General features: G+C 33.8%; 1 protein-coding gene across 2 annotated transcripts in view; it reads right to left on the bottom strand.

Moving 5' to 3' along the window:
• Positions 1-23,419, bottom strand: part of LOC129003181 (synaptotagmin-4) — an 88,692-nt gene that overhangs the window by 25,353 nt on the left and 39,920 nt on the right. The window contains exons 1-2 of one of the 2 annotated variants that reach the window (XM_054431452.1): positions 11,971-12,080; positions 10,496-10,732 (exon numbers count right to left, since the gene is read on the bottom strand). The exons of the other annotated variant lie outside the window; for it this stretch is intronic. Of the exons in view, the coding sequence (XP_054287427.1) occupies positions 10,496-10,532 (37 nt within the window). The 5' untranslated portion in view covers positions 10,533-10,732; positions 11,971-12,080. Of the gene's footprint in view, positions 1-10,495; positions 10,733-11,970; positions 12,081-23,419 lie in introns of those variants that run through there. 2 annotated transcript variants of the gene reach the window in all.

The following is a 23,419-nucleotide window of genomic DNA, read 5'->3' as shown; positions in this document are numbered from 1 at the left end:
ATCTGATAATTTTTGCTCGAGTTATCGTGCTACCGGACACATACATAAATATATATATAAGTTTGAACGGATGGTGTTTTGCTGGGGACCTCAAAACGAAAAAGTAAATCGGTCCCGGGTCAAGGTCTTACCCTGAGACCTACGGTAATAGCTTATTCCCTATATGGAGAATTCGCTAAAATGAGCTTGTTCAGGGTTTAGACAGTGTTTCAAGTTCAAGACTTATTCAGGAAAGAAGATACAGTTTTTGCTAAATATCCTTTGCTTAGTGTGCAAATCCTAGTTTCACAATCCTACGAAATAAAGGAAACACAAAAGCGTTGGAATTAAAAAAAATACAAACAATCTTCCTAGTAATAACGTTTGGTCTAACATTGAATATTTTGGATATTGTTGCTAGGCAACGAGAACAATGAGGATAATGAGGTTACCACTAATCTGAGGTTTAAATCTATGGAATACAATATTGTAATATTGAAACCATCTGAACTTTTTGAGCTGCTGACGAAATATTTGTAAATCCATTCTAGCCTTTTTAATATAATTTTGTGAAAGCAATGAATCAATAAATTAACAAATAATGGACAGGAACGGAAGTAGTGATTATTGACCACTTAACAAAAAAACTTTTTTTAATATTAGGCTTGCATAATTTTTTTTTATCAAATGACGTTCCAGAAACTGTAAAAACATAAATTATGAGGTACTGAAAAAAGGTTTAAGAACAGAAAACAAAATGGGGGGTTAACCTCCCAGTCGAGGGGTCCTTTTATCTGTTTGGAAAAAGTATTACACACAAAAGCGGTTTGATACTTAAAACTTATTTTGTATTTCACAATGTTATGGGACTCGTAAAAAACATTAAGTCGATTCGTGATGTTATTATCGATTAAGACGTTAGTAAATCTAAAAGGAATCACCCTCATACCCGCAACTTCAGGAATAACATAACGTATGAAAGTTTTTTAATTAAATTTGCAATCGATATTACGAAGGTAGAAATTGAACAAATAAGGTCCAGAAATGGCTAGGGAGATATAGTATTACTCCGTACTGTTCTGGTCCTCTCCTCATTTTAAACTATTTGCTCGTGAAATACCTTTAGAAAAAATCTTCTCATTATTACTTTATCATATGGTGAAAGTATTGAAATTCTATGTGAAAATGATTGTTTGATTTCTAATCACTAACAGACTAAACAAACAAGTTTGTAAACAATTACAGACCACATTCTGACTTTACAAGTTTGTATGTTACTATTGATAAAATACTGCATGTCCTAATTCGCAATGGGAACACATAACAACTGTGGTGCACCCGCATTTGCCAACATTCATTGTTCTGTACTAAATTCCGTGTTGATTTGTAGTTCAGCGCAACAAATAAAATCACAAAATCATACCTTTTGTAACGTTTTTTGTTTGTTTGTTTGTAATTGAATATTTTTTAAATCCGTTTGAAAAGTGTTTATAGAGTTGTATGCTGCATAAAATAGAAAAAATGCATTGTACGTGAAGTGCTATTTGAAAGTTGAAAAGAGAGGAAACTTTATAGAAAATATTAAAGAAAATTGTAAGCTTTCCACTTGAATGGAATTAAATGCAAGGATTGCAAACAGGAAATGATCCGACTGAATAGAAATGACCTCTTTAAGCTTTTAATTAAACTTAAGTGGAAGGAGCCGATACAAGTTTTGCATTCTGTAGTATTTTAACTTTTTCACGTTCAATTCGAGTTAGTTTCGAATTATTTGCCAGCTTTGTATTACTTTAAATTACCATTTTAATTGCTTAACTATTTTTTGTTAAGTATAAAATCTAAAGCCAAAAGTACACATGAAATGTTGAGAAAACTACAAGTCACACCCCCATAAACCATATACTTAAAATGTTCGTCATGACGAGAAACCTTGCGCAAAACTATCCATTATTTCATAAATCGCCCTTTAAGGTCGTAATTGCTTTCCAAAGGGAACTTTCCTTATACACAATGTTAAAAAAAACCTCAGCTGTCCTTATTTGTATGTTATTCTTTCAGTTTATTTCCTTATTAAAATCATGTATAATTATTTGTTTGTAAATCTGTATTCTGTTTTGTTTATTTCAGCTTAACCTAACCAATCAACAATTTTATTAATAGTTATGAATTAAAATGGTGTGAAGCCCGTGGGTAACAGCTAGTATACAATTAATTTTGAATGTGATTTATGATTTTTTTTATTAATCGTAGCATTATAAAAGTGTATATGTTATTTTTATTTGGAAGGCCTAAATAGTTATAAATTGGTTAAACTAATTTTATGTTCTTATTAACGTAAGAATAAAACTACTGCACATACATAAAGTAAAACATAATATAATTTGGTTAAAAACACTACTACATAATCATATTTAATGATATTCAAATAGGATATTTTTAGCTGAATAAAGGAGTAAATAAATACCAGTCAAAGTGAAATGCTTTATGTGTCTGATAAGGAACTTGACAGAGGAGTCTCCATTTCAGGCTTCTTTCAGGTTCACCACTGATAAATGTGGTGTGATAAGTTGCTCACACACAGTTTATGTCTTTTCGTGATAAGAATACCTCGAATTTACCTCCACTTTATGAGTTCAAAGTACCTAGACCTGGATTTATAGTTTCATTTTATGGTAAAATTGACTTATGGCTCAAACCGATAGTAACGATAGTGTAGAGTAGATTAGTTAAGTAGATAGATAGATAGATAGATAACAGTGCTTTATTTTTCTGAATCGTTTACAAATTTACAGATTGTATTATTTTTATGCACAAAAGACAATAGTCATTTGACCGTCTGTCTGGTTGGCAAAGTCCACTTCCACTATCTAAATAAAATCAACACTGCACTGATATAAAAAATAATAAACATAAAAGCACTCACTTAGTTAAGTATTAAACTACTTAATTAAGTAGTAAACTACTTATTGTTAGGTTGTAGTCAACTTTTACAGATGGTATTTATTTAGTAAATTTTACCATAAAACGAAACTATAAATTTAGGTCTAGGTACTTTGAACTCATAAAGTGGGGGTAAATTCGAGGTATTCTTATCACGAAAAGACATAACCTGTGCTCAAATTTGTTTCTCACTAATAAACTACTTTTAAAATGGTTTTTAGAATATACGAATGGAAAATATGTTTAATACTTATGAAACGTATGTATTTCTTTTTAAGTAATAGTATAGATATCAGTTTAAAACGTCGAATATGATTGGTAATGTTTATGCAGAAAAGAATATTTTGGCCCTAAAATTGCACTACAATCGGTTCGATTCCCTTGCACGTCAACAAAAATCTAGGGTTTTGGAGTAATTTTCCTTAAAATCCTTTGTGTTTCTTTCTCTAAAAATGACACTGGCGTAAACATGTACAAACATACAAACAGAACGGATTGTTGAATCTTATTACTGGTATTTAAATTACTTGTTTCATGAAGATGGTTCCTTAAAGAGAATTAAAACTACAATCTCCATTTACTGGCCTGAGGGTACTTAAAGCGACAGTTAAACACTTTACTGGGTTCTTGGACATCTGCTGTCTAATTATTGTCAAGCTAGAAAAGTCGTGTCTAGTAATTAAATAAAAGTGCATCTTTGACTTCCTTTTACAAATTTTATCCAGTATTTAAATTTTTACATCAGTTTTCGTAGTTATGACAATTTAATGAAGAAAAATAGCAATTGCAAAAGAATTGTGTGAAAAGCTTTGTTTGAAATACTATAGTAGACAAGGTTTAAATGTTGTTAACATGGTGAATAGCACGGAAAAGTAGTAAAATAATCATTGAAACTAAAACAGTACTCAGTTTAAGTCCTAACCTTGATAAGCCAAAGTATATTACGCATCAAGGATTAAAAATGAGGTATGAAATCACGTTTTTCATATAATTTCACTTGGAATGTAAAAACCTTTTCACCACACTATAAAATAAAAATTTGTCATAAAATTGGAGGAAATAGGAAAACTCAATCGTTTAAAAATCAAGCTCCACCAAACCACAAATAATAAAGAACATCGATAGTTGTACATTTGAGTTTAGTTATGAATATATAGTATATTTTAAATGATTTCAAGGTTACAGTAGTTAGGAAACTACAACAATTAGTGAACTAATGTTAAAGCCTAATATAACAGCTGTTTTTTAGTACAGCTGATTTGAATGGGTAAACAATATAATTAGTCTATTATATACAAACTAGTGCACCTGTTGCTTGAATTCGAGCAATTGCAAAGTATTACAGGTGTTATTTCAAAACGAATAACAGCCAAAATTTCCGATTACTAAGAGTCAACTAAAAATAATATAATCAATCACTCCACTCCAGTTATCTAAACTGAAAACGAACGCTCTTGTGTGTATCATGTGTTTACTATGAACAGCTGTAATTAATACAAATTATTCGTCTGTTTAAAGTAAACAAAATTTTTTCATCATAAGAAATGCATTTTGATTTTGATGGCCTGTGGGGCAAAGCCCGAGGACTTTTATTACAGGAATCGGTGAAAGGGGGCGTCTACACAAAAAGTACTTAATTTTGACACATCGTTTGTAAAAATCAACGGAGGAGTAGTGTTTCGTAGAAAATGCCTTCACGTATTATATAAGGATTAATAACACATTCTTGTTTGAAATAACATTCCAAAAACAGAGGAAGACAGAGTTTGTCCTCAAAAACACATTCTCCACACTAGGGTCTGAAACACTTTAAAGTTCCAGCGATAGTTAAACCCCTGACACACTGATGATATTTGCATTTCCCCTCCATTACAGTGGGTCCCGTGTGTACAGACTCACTTTAGTTGCCTCGCCCAACCCTGGCACAGCTTACGTTTGTGAAACCTTGTTAATAATTTACACCAATCTAAGGTGTTCCATTGTGCTGGGTATGAATCAAGCGTTGTTTTACATGTTGGAGATTTGTATAGAGGTTAAAGAGTTTTGTGATGCTCAAATTTTAAAACTACATTTGTCTAACTACATGTGTGTATTTAATTTTGTGTTGTAACGTTATTTCCAAGATCAATTATCTTTCATTTAGTGCAATTGGCCAAGAGGAGACCCAAAATAAAAATTCATCATTGTTACAAAAGTTATGGTTTATTTAAAATAAAACAGTTTCTTCTAAACACTTTCTACAACACCTTTAATAGCCCAAAATCAAACTGAAATTTATTTACTTCCATTAGTTTTTTTTTATATATATATATAAAAAATCAACAAATTTAAAACATTCGGCTAATATTTATAGGACATTTTACAACAATTAATTCCTGGTACACACTTGAGCCCTGTGAACAAACAAACCGTTTCCTAGCTTATCTGTCTACAATGCAAATACATATTTCTTTAACGTTTCAAACTTCTTTAAATTGAATTATAACTTCTTTAAATTAAAAAGCTAAACAATTACAGTAAATTAAAATCCTTCAAAATAAATTAGGTTACATTAATTTCTTCCTGAATGAAATAAAATTTACAATTGCTAAACCTGTCTAGAATCTTTAAAAACTTTACTGTAATTAGCATTTATTATTTTTAGATCCAAATTTAACTCTTTTAAATAAATTCTATAAGAATAAAAAGGTGCATTTTATATTTACATCTTTTACTAGTTTAAAGCAAAGTTTAAATGTTTAATAAGAAAACATCTATGATCTTCCTTGTTATTGCAATAATTAGCAGAGAGAGGGCTAAAAGTGAATGAATTAAAATAGCATCAAAAATAAAATAAACTTACTACTGTACATTGAGTAGGCTGCAGAAAATTCACCCCAGGTCTGGACACTGTACATCTACACTCTTGAATCAACAACCCCACATGGAAGCAGCTCCCTTATATAAGATATCTCAGTTCTGGAACCTTCTACCCCTACTCGGGCCAGCACTTGCACTGGACCAGGTGATAAGGAAGCTTCCAGAGCTTTCTTATCAAGAAGTCTTGCTACTGCAGGCTACTCTTGACTATTGTGAATGTAAAACTTTAATTTCAAATCATTACAACAAAAAATAAAATAAAAATTATTTTCTCAAATTTCTATATGAAACTAAACCATGTTATAGTGTATACACTTTTATGAGTGAAACATCCTAGTTTCATTCTCATATCTTGCACTAACTTACAGTTAGAGACAGCTGTGTGTGGATTTTATGGTGGTACAGATAATGTTCAACTAGGTTCCCCTAAATTTGGATTATTTAGCATGTAATTATGTTGTTTTACATGAATTGCGTACCAGCTTCACATATAGATGTACTTAAAACAAACTAAAAAATTGTACTTGTACTCTTAAATTGATATTAAGGTTTGATTACAGTTTTACCATACAAGGTCCCTTCTCTGCGAATACTTATATTCTTACATACACCCCTAGTTCTATGAGGTAGTCGTGCATTTGCAAATGAAATTCTCCTGTCAAATTGTAGCTGGTTATAGAATTGAAAATAGCTTAATTTAGTTGAGACAATTACGGAGTGTGTAGTTTTTTCTTCATTTAAACCTGTAGATTGCGTAGATGTGCTCCATTATGAATTTATACAACAGCTGATTGAGTAGGCCGGGATTGTGGCGTTGCCACTTTTTTTCTCACTGCGGCCTTATGTTAGAGGAGGGTGTCTATAAAGTAAATATCATCTTCAGTATCCAGAGTCAATTATTTTATCTACCAATCATGTAAACCAAATCATGTACTGACAAAACAATATATTTACCATATTGCTTTGTAAACTCGATATTAACAATTTACATTACGCTCTTTTAGGAGTATTAATTTTTAAGAATCCTAAGGTGGCCTTGAAATAATATATTCAATAAATGTTGCACAGAAATTTCAATGGTTTGAAGTAAAATGTGTGTGATTTTAATGAGTGAAAGACAACACCATACTTCACTTAATTAAAGGATAACAAACAACGGATGCCCTGGCGTTAAACTATCTTCAGTGTATGTTTATTTATACTTGTTTATATGTTTACAAAGCTGAACTTCATGACGTTACTGTCAAGTACATGTTTACTTTAAAAAACGTTATTTGAATAAAGCTTAGATGTATTTTCTGAAACCAGATGACATTTGTTGTTGGGTTATCAAATAATGATGCCATCTAAAAAGGTTGACGTTAGTAATCAACAAGACCATAATTTGGACAATTTCCTTAAAAATATTAAATATTCCACAGGAAAAGATATGAATAAAATAAAATAAAAGACGTATATGATGACACGAAGGGTTTAAAACTTAACATTGCAGTTACAGAGAAATATGTGTATATCAAACAAATTTCTCTTTTAACCTTTGATACACGTAGATTGAGGATAACGTCAAAATGTGTCTTTTAAACTGACATTGATGTTGTTTCAATTTAAAAGGAAGTTTTCACATCAACAAAGACCGACAACATCTGTTAAGGTAGATGATTTGACATTTTACACAGTTTTTTATTTATAATTGTCATTGTATAAAATTTTGGAAAATAAATTGATTGTTGGAAATGGCACTATGTGAATATCAAAGTCATGTTCTTCAAAAGCAATTTTAGAATTATCTATTGATCATTTTTTACAAACGTGTTTAATATTTTAACTTTAATATCATGAACTTGATGTCCAAGAAATGATCACATAAGTGTCGTTGTGTCGTTTTATTTTTTCTAATTTATACTAATTTACTAGACATGAACTAATTCATACGTAAATAAACACATTATATAATATTACATGAAGCATGTATATCAAATAATGTAAAACACGGTATGTGAGCATAGAGATGCAAAACACGAATGCTCATGTAAACATAGAGTATAAAACATTCATGGAAGTAAGGGAAACACTCCTGCTCTAAACCTTGTTAATGTCAGGTCGACTTTGCATCTGGCGTCTATCCGTGAACGAATTTACACTACGGTCTATGAATTGTATATGACTGAATAAAATACAGGGTTATTCAAAATGAATGACCCAGTTTTAACACTTTATAACTTTTAAACTATTAAACTTACCGCTATAAAATACACATCAAACGAAAAGCAACTCAAAGAGTTTACGCCTTCCAAAGACACATCATTTAACAAAATCGATCCAACAGAACTGTAGATTTAATTGTACAAAGTTAAAAAGTAATCTCTAACTTTTTTACAACTAGAAATTTGGAGGTTACTTCACGTTTTTGAAACTAACTTTTAAATGGTGAGGAAATCGACCAAAGTGGAAGGTATTATTCCGAAAGAGAATAAAATTTCCTACAACTTACTATTAGGCATTTTTTGAAAATACTCAAGAAAGGTACCAAAAATTGCCTCAAAATAACAAAAAAATTGAAAATCCCCGTCTTCAATGTAGACAATAAACATAGCAAACATTAAATTTCACACTTTTTTTATTTTAAGCCAAATTTAGGCTACATTTATTGAGTATTTTCAAGATATGCTTAATAGTAGATTTTAGGAAATTTTATTCTCTTTCGGAATATTATCTTCCACTTTGGTCGATTTCCTCACCATTTAAAAGTTATTTGCAAAAACGTCAAGTAACCTCCAAATTTCTAGTGGTAAAAAAAGTTGGAGGTTATTTTTTAACTTTGTACAATTAAATCTACAGTTCTGTTGGATCGATTTTGTTAAATGATGTGTCTTTGGAAGGCATAAACTCTTTGAGTTGCTTTTTCGTTTGATGTGTATTTTATAGCGGTAAGTTCAATAGCATAAAAATTATAAAGCATTAAAAATGGGTCCATCATTTAGAAACACCCTGTATTACTGACTAAAGTAATTTAGTTTACAGACATTTAACAGTGAGTAATTGGAATTCACAACTCTGAAGTGTTTGTTTCTAGATATTAACTAAAGATTTGCAGTTCTTTTCGGAATTTGCATTATTTATGAAACTTAATACTTGCTAATCCAGTTTTGAGATTTCCCAGTGTCACCTTCGTGTTTTACTCCCAATGAGAAGCGGTAGGTTCATATTTGTTTAAAATATTTATTGCTGGTATGCATACTTTTCTTCCCCGAAAATTGAATTATTATATTTTTATATTTCTTACTCCTTAAATTATCTTTGAAGACACATTTTTATACAATTCATTGTCTCTTGTGTTTTCAATTTGGACCGTTCCCTTCAAAATATTAAATATCCCACAGGCAAGATAGAAAGGAAATAAAAAAAGATGAATCCGAGGACAAAACGATTTTAGAAATTTTTATTATGAAAATTTTAGTTTTGATTATTTAAAATTTCAGCAAGATGAAACATGCCGACTAGAATCTTTCACAGTGGACTTCTTTGATACTTTTATTTGTAAACAACAAATAATCGGTATTAGTAAAAAAAAAATCACAAAATCAAATAATAATCAGCTGATTTAAAATAGGAATACAATTTTGAAACATGCTTTGGTACCATACCCGAATTTCCTTTTTTAGTCCCTCTTCGTTATAGTAGGTGAATAATATACCTCACAGAGAGAAGATTTAAAAACAATTAAAAATGTAAACTTCCTTCAGAGTCTGTACTTTATAGTCACAAAATGTACGATCTAAAATTTTTCAAATATACTTAAACCTGCTGAAAATAATACTGGCTGAGGAAAAACTGTTCATAAACTACGGGAAGGTAAGTTTAAATTGGGTTACACAACTCAATGTTTATTCTTAACTAGATCGTATGAAACTCGGCAGTTTTTCTTCGTTTGCATGTTATATAAAATGAAATAACTCGCCAATCCACTTATGAACTTTTCCAGTGCTACTTCTCCAATTTTACCTCCAATGAGGAGTTATATGTTCACTGTTTAAAATTGTTGAAGCGGCTTAATCAACAATATTTATTTACATACAAATAACAATGTATTCGTTGAATTTCATAGTTCATAGATGGTCATAATTTGTGCAAAAATAGCCCCTTGATCTTTTTTTTTATTTGTCGCCATCAAAATAAAGAGCTGTGTATGCGAAGCACTAGGTGGTACTGTTTTTCCATGTAAACATTTTATAGGCAATCGCCATCAAAATCGACAGAGAAGAATACGATATACAACTCTCCACAAAATGCTGACAAGACTTCCTGACATAGTCGATTGTATTGGTAACCTTTATCAGTAAACAATAAACAATCGGTATCAGTATAAAATATTTCAAGTAAAATACGAAGCTTAAGCTTGCATTTAAATGTAATTTTCGTCAAAGAAAATATATTTTAATATTAAATTTTCATGAAAGGAAATCACCAGCAATCGTTTCATATTATGCGTTCCACATGTCACTACCATGAGAAACAACATATAACAAATTTTACGTAAACAACTGTACAACACTGGATAACATTATCAACGTGGTACATTTCATTAGTTACCTTCATTTGAGAGAACAATTGTATATTAACCCTCACGAAAATACGATACACTAGATTTCCACATAATGCATTTCACAGGTAACTTCCGTCAGAAACATAAAATAATCAGATTTACTAAGAAACTCACCAGCGAAATGCGAAACGCTGACTAGTATTTCCAACATGATGCATTTCACAGGTAACTTCAGAATTGTCTTACTACAGTTCACAGTATAAGCGATAAAACTATATGATTTCACAACACTATTCACATACAATCTGTCTTTTGCATTTACATAGGATATGTGGGTTTCTTGGTCTTGCTTATCAGCTATTTAGAACTTCGTGATATGTCGTAGCAGGTGAAGCAATCTTATTTTACATTCTGTAACAAATAGGCTTAATTACGCGTAAATTACTTAGACCTGCAAAACAAAACTGATTAAATAAGTTGAAACGAAGTAAACTAAAAGACAACGAGTATTGTTGTAACTAATGTTGTATTAATGATGTCGATTTAATGAATAGAAAACTTTACTAAAATAAGCAATGGCACTTCGTAGCAGCAAACATTAAGTGAATTTTAGGATGCTTTATTGGTTTTAGTAATTTTCCTCAATAGGGAAGAGGCTAATGTTATTTGAATAAATTTATTTACGAAATTTATTCTTAGGTCCATGAACATAATATGTTAGTACAGTTAACATTGGCGCGATAATTATGTTTGCTACTGAAAATTCTATTAGTAAAAGAATAATGAAAAACCAAAAGAAGTTTCCTCTTTGTGACGATAAATAAAAGGGATCTACCAAAATAATTCATGGATTGATTTTCAATAAGTACAAAATGGTAGATTTTATGTATTTGAAATAATGAAGACTTATTTAATTCAAAATCTTTCAACGCCACTTGTTAACTGACAAAAATCAATATTATAAAGTAAAATATATTCTTTTATCAAAGGTCTCCTTTAATCAAATAAGTCTTTGCAATCAGGTAGCAATATAAATCAAGTTTGAGATGTCTATGTCGAGATAGAGTGCATCCTAAAGGAATATTCAAATAACTCCACGTCTGCCAACGATGTATTTTTTATCAATGAAAAATAAAACGGGTTTCTAATGATTTTGCTCGGGTTGCACTTATTTTCCTCTTTCAAAGAGTAAATTATGTTGCTAAACATAAAAAATTTATTTAATACCTTTTTTAAATTTTTAACTTTGTATGTTTATTTACAAGCAATCACGATATTTATATACTAACAGTATTAAGTAGGCTATTAAAGTATGTAACCATAGTGAGTAATACAAGTGTTTTGGTTGAATACTAATAAGATAATCAAATATATATATAATAAACAAATGATAATTAATGGCAGAATTATAATAACTCTAATAAAATGTGGTATTGGTCTGTTAGTAAAATATTACAAAAGTCGTGTTAAGGGCCATTAAATATCAGACTTAAAGCTACTTCTCACTAAAAGAGTTAAAAGACCGGAACTTCATAATTATTTTAAAATAAATCGTGATGTTACAAATAAAATAAAAGTTTTAAATTGAATGAAAAAACTGAAAACATATTTTTTTAAACACCACAATTATAACCTAAAAACCAACACACGTTTTCATTGAAGATAAACACAATCACATATGCTAACGCGGATTTGACGATTTGTCGGCTTAACGCGGTAACCAAAGGCCACGAAGTTCATGTTAACAAGACGAGAGCGCAGCACCGACTGACCCAGACCGCGCGGCGTGTACAGTCAGGACCCGTCCTGGTGGGCCGGTACAGTCTGGTCGCACTACTGTAGACCCATTCTATGCGTCAGCTTATCAAAACTTATTGATTTTCCTCAACAAGTGTCAGAGTTATGATTGCGTTATTGTTTCATAAACCAACCTTTCATATGACAATGTTATTGCTTTCAGCTTATGCGGCAATATTAAACTCTTTGTTGTTCCAAATTTGTTAAATGAAAACTTCAAACGGTTTTTTATTTCATTTATCATAACATAAAATCCGAATTCGTTGGTGTTCTAGAACAATTTTGTTTATTATAGAATGTTTACTTTGTAAATTGATTAAATCGTTTTGATCGTTTCAGTATTAATAAATTGTTATATAATTTAAGGTAATTTCAGGATCGACTGTATATCTACTAACATGTTGTAGGTTTTGAACATAAATTATGCATGAATGTGGAATTGCTTAACTTCTGTAGTATGACCTTATTACTGCTACAACTTTAGTAACGTACCGATTAAAATACTACAAATTGTCCTGCACACCTTGAAGCATTTTGACATTGTGAAGAAAAAAAGTCTACGGTCAATAATAGCGTCTTAGAAGATTCGAGATACATTTAAGGCACATTACACATTAAGGTACATTAACACAATGTATATATTTTTAACCTATATACGAATAAAAGTGAGTGTGTTCGACATTTTATTTTTGCTACTAATATTTTTTGAATAATTAAGTTATTTTAATAATACTGACGGTGATAACTAATTTTATTTTGTTGAATAAATAATAGCTATATTTATAAATAATAAATTTATTTAAGCTGTTTAAGATAGTTAGGTTATAATCATGGTTATACAGTAACTAAGCGTAGGTCACAAAACGTCAGTATTCTTTTAAATCTCTCTGTCATATCTTTAATTTCAGAGCAAGAAAGGTGAGTGTGTAACAAGGCCTTTAAAACTTAACTGTTAATTTGACAGAGTAAACTATAAAATTATATTGGAACATGGTGTGTGCATTGATATCTTATATACTGGACTATTTCCCCTCTATTACACAGTCGGCGTGCTAGTGCTGTGTTGCCTCACTAAAGTATCACGGCGCGGCCCTCAATATAGCTACAGCTGTGTACTGCGGCTATTGCCTACCTTCCTAATTTCAGGCGCAGCTGCCTGGAAGAGGCTATGTAGATTTTTCTTGAATAAAATATTCCTACAAATTAATGATAATCCTGCCACTGTTTTGTACTAGTAAGTTTTGTATTAATATCATTCCTATATTTGGGGAACTTATGATCGTGTAATTTACATTTTACATTTAACTGCGCACTAAATTTTATCATGTTTGGATTAGATAGGTGTTGTACGACACTGATACACAGCACTTTAAATAAAACTTAAAATAAAATCTATTTTATCGTCAAGCGGGGACCGGAAGAGTCAAATAAATGAGTTGTCCGCATCGATCAGCTGTTTCTATAGCCAGAACCATTTGTTATCCCAATTATTAAAACCAGCTGTATCCAGTTACGAACTAACAAAAGGCTTATAATTTTCTCTCCTGAGACGACTTCCTCTAATTATTAAGGCGAGAATTATACCATTATTGATTCCGATGAAGACACCCGCCAAGGTGCGTATTTTAACTCTAGCATGAGTGAAGGAAGAGTGTAGAATGTTGTGAGACAATCTTTGTAGCATTGTTGCTGACTAAGATCAGCTGTTTCATTAGCCAGGATTATTTATTTAAAGCCCGAAATTATCGGGGACAGCTGGATGACTTTTCTCAGGCTCGATCCGGCTACCTTTTGATTAGCATTGGTGAGCACTTTAACCTCTCAGCTACCCAGCCGTAATATAAAGTACCCGGGTAAAAACGGAAGGAGTCACTATTTGTGTTATACACCAAGAAGGGTTTCCCATGTTTCTGTAAACACCTGTGTGCCTTTCACGTACGATATGAAAGGCACACAGAGCGTCAAAGCCCGCCTACAGAGGTGGCGAACCTTGTTTGTTTTAACTTATAATTACCTCCCTTTGTTAGGTTTGCAACTAAATTTTTGTGTGGTTTGAGTTTCTTGTCAAAGGATTGACGAAACCTTCATCATTCTCTTTAGGCAGTGAAATATAAGTTGAGTTTTTCAATATGTATTTTTTTAAAGCTTTCTTCACTTTCTCTTGCCAGAATTTTTTTCTTGTCTACACCGGTGGCATTTTCAGATATGAGAGGAGTGTGTGTGTGTTATGCAAAAGCTTTTTGGGAAAACGGTCCAAACATATTGATTGGTATAGATTTTTTAGTTCAATGAGATATCATTGAAGTCTAAACTCAAGTCGAATCGTACTTAATTCTTCTGTTTAAAGAAACAATAGACGATCACATGTTATTCTTATGTTTAAAAATGTAACTTGTACAGTTAATCAACGAATTAAACGATTAAAATAGTTTTGTTCCTGTATAGGGCAACTTGTTCAATCATATGGTTTTTAAAATCTTCCACTACTGAAACATAACTGTGATAGATTGATTTCGTCAGCGAAGATAACAGAGTTCACAGAATAAACAATATTGAACCAGCAACAATGGAATGTCCATGTTCACGAATACCAACCAAACGGGATGCTCTTTCCATGTTCATGTTTAAGCCTCGATTTCACAAACTATATTGAATTATACGATAAGAACTGAGCTGAAATTCAATTCGTTTTTGTGTGTTTCAAAAGGAACTATATTGGTGTATAAGGGGTTGACTTTGTGTAAATCAAATGGATCTTAAATTGTCATGATATTGAAAATCACAAACAGTCACTACATAGTGACTGCACATTTTTTATCTTTTGTTTACGTAAATATATTTGCTGGGTGCAAAGAAAAAATCCACAGAGGTAAACCGAAGGGTCGAAGGTGCAATTACATTACAATTTATTGTTTTTAAGGTGCGCGTTATTTTTAATACGGTAAATGAGTAGTAATCAGTATTTTTTTAGCACTGCAGGATTATTCCTCATTTGACTCCAGGTTAGCAAGGAGATTTTAAAACTTAGCTTCATAAAGGTAGAAGATATATATTTTTCATAACTCCGTACAGGAAGTAGGTATTTTGGATAACAGCTGAAAAAAATGTCCAACCTCTAATTCAGAGCAAGAAAAAAATGATCAGCTGTTTTCCCCTTGCTCTAAATTTACTTTCTATTGCTATCAAGTATCAATCAGTTTTCCATCGCAATTATCTTTATAATATTAATCTGTTTTCATTGTTCAACAATTGAATCGCAAAATAGTTATAATTGCGTGGTAATGAAATGTATCGTTAATAACTTGTACCAAAAATGATTATCTGTCACGTGTTCCAATTACTCTTATCCTTGGCTTCGCCTCACACGTGTAATTTAGTGTTCGAGTGTGTTCTACTTTGCCTCGCACATTAAGATTTGAGCACGTACCGAAAAACACCACTTTCGGAACTTGTAATGAAATATACAATTACGGTTACAATAGTATACATACTGGTTTAGTTATAATAAATAATCAAAATTAAGCATAACATAATTGAACAACGCCAACAGTCACTTGTAACACAATTAAAACTTCCATCTCATGGTAAAATATCGCTAGCAAAAGTTTGAAGTGGGCAGTTGTGCTGGACGTTAATTATAAGTTTTAGAGTAAACAAACGAGCAATTCCCCACGGCTGAGTACAATGTCAACAATGTCGTCAACTTTTCTGATAAAAACTGTATTGTTATATACACACTGATAGTAAACTCTGGACAAATTGTGAAATTATGTCATCGACTTGCTGACAATTTGTGAGCTACCTGGGATCGGAATTGTAAAATATAATTTTAAATCCTTGAGAATATAATTTTATCCTTCTGAATTTTACTGCTTCCTTGTTCATTATTTTCGATCGTTTACAAAATACGTTGTGAATTCATATATTTGGGTCCAGCGTTTTAAATAAAGAATCCCTTTTGATTTTAGTACATTTGTATAACTTACTTAATTCAATTTAATCGAGAAACTATAGTTTTGTGTGAGGGAAACTCTTGTCGCAGAAAATAATATTATGCTTATTTCAAATCAAATAATTTTATTGAACTAAGTTGACAATGCTTTGATTAGCTGTCAAAGATCAAAAAATAAATACTGTGTTTGTTCTTCGTCAAATCTACTGTAGATAAAGTATTGGACTATCATGATATACGTTTCAGCCCAATCGTTTGTGCGATCTTGGCTTATAATACCTACTTTGTATGGTCACCATTTCAATGAAAAGTATTAAAGTAAAGTATTAAAGATCAATCGAATCAAACACATATAGAAACCACACTTCCTTGTAATATTGTAGAAAAATTACGTATGTAATTTTAAACTATAAATTTTATAAATTTAGGGAAAATGTGGTTGTAATAAATGCTTGGAGAGACTTTTAACGTTGGATCAATAATTGATTACGACAAAAGTAGATATTGACTTAAATGTTTCCTATTTCTTCTTTATACAAAGCCCATAACATTTCCAGAAGAACAGCTTTAAGATTGCTACCCGATAACCTAAAATCGGTTACATTCAATAAATAACTTGCATCATTTTTTTAAAGACTTTACTCCACAATAGTTAAAAAAATCGAATGTGTCACAGTTAATTTAGGTATTTAATTTATTTGTTCTTTATTCAACCGTAAATTGCTCAACATTGTTCAAAATATAACGATACACCCGCAGTTCTTAGCTGAGCAGATGCGACGACTTTATCCAGCCGGAACATTTATCATGAAGGCCTTAAGTTGTCGCAGGCTTACGTCCCAGGCCCGCATAATGCAGTTGTGTTGGTTTGCATACCAAATATACCACGAATGTATTCCTTTTTTTTGCAAATCAGATTACTAGAAACTAGGTTAACTGCAAGAGAGGACCTAAGTTCGCCTCAATACATAAGGATTTTCATTCATTCATTCATTCATACTAGGCATTTATCAATCAATATGAGTGTTTAAAAATGTGTTTCCCGGAAAATTGTATGCTTCCTGTTAGTATTGTGTTTTACAAGGTGCCAGAGTAATATTATATACAATTTGGGGTTGTTTGTTTTGATAACATTCTAAATTATATGATTTAGTACAAGCCTCCTAAATTGTTTGGTTTTCGAAAATGCATCCAATAATAAAACAAATAAATAGTGAACAAAGTTTAAAGATAATTTACAGCACAATTAGTGAGATGGCTGAGTTTAATTTAGAGGAATGGTATCAACGATCATCTCAGTATTTAAATTTTAGCATTATTATTTATTGGAATAACAGGGATTAACAAAATCAACTACTTAAAAAGTCCTCAAGAATAATACAGCTTTCTCTACATTGGTAAATCTCACACCATTCTACCATTTTGATGCCATCGGGATGGAGGAAAATACATCTTCTTATGGGCCTCCGCAAGGAAATAAGGGGTTACTTTATTCGAACATCCCATTTCCTTATTAATTTAATATTAAAACATATCAGAAGGTTTCATGATTACGAAAATGACAAAAATTTTAGAGAGGCGGGAAATCTGTAAAACAATCACCGCTGTTACAAGGTTAGGTAGAGTGCTGCACACGTCTACAGCCTCAAATATCAGAGTTGCCTTTTAGAGACAACGTTGCTGTGTGGTTCACCGGTAACACAATCACCGCTGTTATATTGGTGGGTAACAAGGTTAGGTAGAGTGCTGCACACGTCTACAGCCTCTAATATTAGAGTTGCCTTTTAGAGACAACGTTGCTGTGTGGTTCACCAGTAACACAATCACCGCTGTTACATTGGTGAGTAACAAGGTTAGGCAGAGTGCTGCACACGTCTACAGCCTCAAATATTAGAGTTTCCTTTTAGAGACAACATTGCTGTGTGGTTCACCAGAAACACAATCACCGCTGTTATATTGGTAAGTAACAAGGTTAGGTAGAGTGCTGCACGCGTCTACAACCTCAAATATCAGTGTTACCTTTTAGAGACAACGTTGCTGTGTAGTTCACCAGTAACACAATCACCGCTGTTATATTGGTAAGTAACATGGTTAGGTAGAGTGCTGCACACGTCTACAGCCTCAAATATCAGAGTTGCCTTTTAGAGACAACGTTGCTGTGTGGTTCACCAGTATCACAATCACCACTGTTAGATTGGTAAGTAACAAGGTTAGGTAGAGTGCTGCACACGTCTACAGCCTCAAATATCAGAGTTACCTTTTAGAGACAACGTTGCTGTGTGGTTCATCAGTAACACAATCACTGCTGTTAGATTGGTGAGTAACAAGGTTAGGTAGAGTGCTGCACACGTCTACAGCCTCAAATATCAGAGTTACCTTTTAGAGACAACGTTGCTGTGTGGTTCATCAGTATCACAATCACCACTGTTAGATTGGTGAGTAACAAGGTTAGGTAGAGTGCTGCACACGTCTACAGCCTCAAATATCAGAGTTACCTTTTAGAGACAACGTTGCTGTGTGGTTCACAAGTATCACAATCACCGCTGTTACATTGATAAGTAACAAGGTTAGGTAGAGTGCTGCACACGCCTAAAGCCTCAAATATCAGAGTTTCCTTTTAGAGACAACGTTGCTGTGTGGTTCATCAGTAACACAATCACTGCTGTTAGATTGGTGAGTAACAAGGTTAGGTAGAGTGCTGCACACGTCTACAGCCTCAAATATCAGAGTTACCTTTTAGAGACAACGTTGTTGTGTGGTTCACCAGTAACACAATCACCACTGTTAGATTGGTGAGTAACAAGGTCAGGTAGAGTGCTGCACACATCTACAGCCTCAAATATCAGAGTTGCCTTATAGAGACAACGTTGCTGTGTGGTTCACGAGTTACACAATCACCGCTGTTACATTGGTAAGTAACAAGGTTAGGTAGAGTGCTGCACACGCCTAAAGCCTCAAATATCAGAGTTTCCTTTTAGAGACAACGTTGCTGTGTGGTTCACCAGTAACACAATCACCACTGTTACATTGGTGAGTGACAAGGTTAGGTAGAGTGCTGTACACGTCTACTGCCTCAAATATCGAGTTGCCTTTTAGACACAACGTTGCTGTGTGTTTCACCAGTAACACAATCACCGCTGTTATATTGGTGAGTAACAAGGTTAGGTAGAGTGCTGTACACGTCTACTGCCTCAAATATCAGAGATGCCTTTTAGAGACAACGTTGCTGTGTGGTTCACCAGTAACACAATCACTGCTGTTAGATTGGCGAGTAACAAGGTTAGGTAGAGTGCTGCACACGTCTACAGCCTCAAATATCAGAGTTGTCTTTTAGAGACAACGTTGCTGTGTGGTTCACCAGTAACACAATCACCGCTGTTACATTGGTGAGTAACAAGGTTAGGTAGAGTGCTGCAAAAAACAGCCTAAAATATCAGAGTTGCCTTTTAGAGACAACGTTACTGTTTGGTTCACCAGTAACACAATCACTGCTGTTACATTGGTAAGTAACAAGGTTAGGTAGAGTGCTGCACATGTCTATAACCTCAAATATCAGAGTTGACTTATAGAGACAACGTTGCTGTGTGGTTAACCAGTAACACAATCACCGCTGTTACATTGGTGAGTAACAAGGTTAGGTAAAGTGCTGCAAAAGTCTACAGCCTCAAATATCAGAGTTGCCTTTTAGAGACAACGTTACTGTTTGGTTCACCAGTAACACAATCACTGCTGTTACATTGGTGAGTAACAAGGTTAGGTAGAGTGCTGCACACGTCTATAACCTCAAATATCAGAGTTGACTTATAGAGACAACGTTGCTGTGTGGTTAACCAGTAACACAATCACAGCTGTTATATTGGTGAGTAACAAGGTTAGGTAGAGTGCTGCACACGTCTACAGCCTCAAATATCAGTGTTGCCTTTTAGAGACAACGTTGCTGTGTGGTTCACCAGTTACACAATCACCGCTGTTACATTGGTAAGTAACAAGGTTAGGTAGAGCGCCACACACGCCTAAAGCCTCAAATATCAGAGTTTCCTTTTAGAGACAACGTTGTTGTGTGGTTCACCAGTAACACAATCACCGCTGTTACATTGGTAAGTAACAAGGTTAGGTAGAGTGCTGCACACGCCTAAAGCCTCAAATATCAGAGTTTCCTTTTAGAGACAACGTTGCTGTGTGGTTCACCAGTAACACAATCACCGCTGTTACATTGGTGAGTGACAAGGTTAGGTAGAGTGCTGTACACGTCTACTGCCTCAAATATCGAGTTGCCTTTTAGAGACAACGTTGCTGTGTGTTTCACCAGTAACACAATCACCGCTGTTATATTGGTGAGTAACAAGGTTAGGTAGAGTGCTGTACACGTCTACTGCCTCAAATATCAGAGATGCCTTTTAGAGACAACGTTGCTGTGTGGTTCACCAGTAACACAATCACTGCTGTTAGATTGGCGAGTAACAAGGTTAGGTAGAGTGCTGCACACGTCTACAGCCTCAAATATCAGAGTTGCCTTTTAGAGACAACGTTGCTGTGTGGTTCACCAGTAACACAATCACCGCTGTTACATTGGTGAGTAACAAGGTTAGGTAGAGTGCTGCAAAAAACAGCCTCAAATATCAGAGTTGCCTTTTAGAGACAACGTTACTGTTTGGTTCACCAGTAACACAATCACTGCTGTTACCTTGGTAAGTAACAAGGTTAGGTAGAGTGCTGCACACGTCTATAACCTCAAATATCAGAGTTGACTTATAGAGACAACGTTGCTGTGTGGTTAACCAGTAACACAATCACCGCTGTTACATTGGTGAGTAACAAGGTTAGGTAGAGTGCTGAAAAAGTCTACAGCCTCAAATATCAGAGTTGCCTTTTAGAGACAACGTTACTGTTTGGTTCACCAGTAACACAATCACTGCTGTTACATTGGTGAGTAACAAGGTTAGGTAGAGTGCTGCACACGTCTATAACCTCAAATATCAGAGTTGACTTATAGAGACAACGTTGCTGTGTGGTTAACCAGTAACCCAATCACTGCTGTTAGATTGGTGAGTAACAAGGTTAGGTAGAGTGCTGCAAAAGTCTACAGCCTCAAATATCAGAGTTGCCTTTTAGAGACAACGTTACTGTTTGGTTCACCAGTAACACAATCACTGCTGTTACATTGGTGAGTAACAAGGTTAGGTAGAGTGCTGCAAAAGTCTACAGCCTCAAATATCAGAGTTGCCTTTTATGGTGAGTCGGTGGCTCAGTCGGTAGCGTCGCGGACTTCGGGCCCATGGCAGCAGTGTCGTGGGTTCGGATCCTGGTCACTGCCACTAACTTTTATCAGTACATTTCACCTTTGTACTGTACCGGCTCACCCCTTGCTTTGCTGGATACGTTCCACGCACAGATCTGTAGTCTATGTGGACGGGCAAATGCAAGGTTAAAAGAGGCCGCCAACCTCTTTAAAAAAAAAAAAAAAAAAAGAGACAACGTTACTGTTTGGTTCACCAGTTACACAATCACTGCTGTTACATTGGTGAGTAACAAGGTTAGGTAGAGTGCACACGTCTATAACCTCAAATATCAGAGTTGACTTATAGAGACAACGTTGCTGTGTGGTTAACCAGTAACACAATCACTGCTGTTACATTGGTGAGTAACAAGGTTAGGTAGAGTGCTGCACACGTCTACAGCCTCAAATATCAGAGTTGCCTTTTAGAGACAACGTTACTGTTTGGTTCACCAGTAACACAATCACTGCTTTTACATTGGTGAGTAACAAGGTTAGGTAGAGTGCTGCACACGTCTATAACCTCAAATATCAGAGTTGACTTATAGAGACAACGTTGCTGTGTGGTTAACCAGTAACCCAATCACTGCTGTTAGATTGGTGAGTAACAAGGTTAGGTAGAGTGCTGCAAAAGTCTACAGCCTCAAATATCAGAGTTGCCTTTTAGAGACAACGTTACTGTTTGGTTCACCAGTAACACAATCACTGCTGTTACATTGGTGAGTAACAAGGTTAGGTAGAGTGCTGCACACGTCTATAACCTCAAATATCAGAGTTGACTTATAGAGACAACGTTGCTGTGTGGTTAACCAGTAACACAATTACCGCTGTTACATTGGTGAGTAACAAGGTTAGGTAGAGTGCTGCAAAAGTCTACAGCCTCAAATATCAGAGTTGACTTATAGAGACAACGTTGCTGTGCGGTTCACCAGTAACACAATCACCGCTGTTACATTGGTAAGTAACAAGGTTAGGTTGAGTGCTGCACACGTCTACAGCCTCAAATATCAGTGTTACCTTTTAGAGACAACGTTGCTGTGTGGTTCACCAGTAACACAATCACTGCTGTTACATTGGTAAGTAACAAGGTTAGGTTGAGTGCTGCACACGTCTACAGCCTCAAATTTTAGAGTTGCCTTTTAGAGACAACGTTGCCGTGTGGCTCACTATTAACAACATCACCGCTGTTACATTGGTAAGTAACAAGGTTAGGTAGAGTGCTGCACACGTCTACAGCCTCAAATATCAGAGTTGCCATTTAGAGACAACGTTGCTGTGTGGTTCACCAGTAACACAATCACTACTGTTGGATTGGTAAGTAACAAAGTTAGGTAGAGTGCTGCACACGTCTACAGCCTCAAATATCAGAGTTACCTTTTAGAGACAACGTTGCTGTGTGGTTCACCAGTAACAGAATCACCGCTGTTACATTGGTAAGTAACAAGGTTAGGTAGAGTTTTGCACACGTCTACAGACGAGTTTTAAGAGCACTTCGAATAAATAATCGGATATGTTATGTATACAATATGTCTCCTTACCATGTAAATTTGAATGTTAATCTTCTTCCATTGTCAACTAGTCATACCTGTAACAAACAGAATATATTAAATAATGGGTTACAGAATTTTTTAAGAATTACTGGTGACGTTAATTCATAAGTTTATTTAATTTTAGAATAATTACCAATGCACTTTAGACAAATTTAAGCTCAAATTTATAACCTAAACTTCAGGTGTTTTTTATTTATGATTGCTGGAAAAGTATTTTCATGTGATTTTTGACCGATTCTGATTCTTATGTCCGTGATTCAGAAGGTTCAATCTACCAAAAGCAGTTTTAGTAAAAGCCTGAGGACGCCCGACAAAAGGGTCGGGACAATAGGGCAGTAGGGGCGTGCTCGACTCAGTTTTGAGAATCTCTCGAAATCCTTTGTACTCTTTCGAAGAAGCTTACTTGCAAAATTAAATTCTTCATTTCTTCCTCTATCACCAATTGTCGTAATATCTGTTGATAGATTACGCCTAAATATATTTGAAATCCGAAAAGTGGATTATTTTTATTCTTACGATTTTTT

The sequence above is a fragment of the Macrosteles quadrilineatus genome, unplaced genomic scaffold, assembly GCF_028750875.1.
Source record: "Macrosteles quadrilineatus isolate MER2022 unplaced genomic scaffold, UCM_ALF_1.0 Scaffold_9__3_contigs__length_116548681, whole genome shotgun sequence".
Classification (NCBI taxonomy): Eukaryota; Metazoa; Arthropoda; class Insecta; order Hemiptera; family Cicadellidae; genus Macrosteles; species Macrosteles quadrilineatus.
The sequence above is the reverse complement of the archived record's forward strand: the minus strand, read 5'-3'. Positions and strand labels throughout refer to the sequence as shown.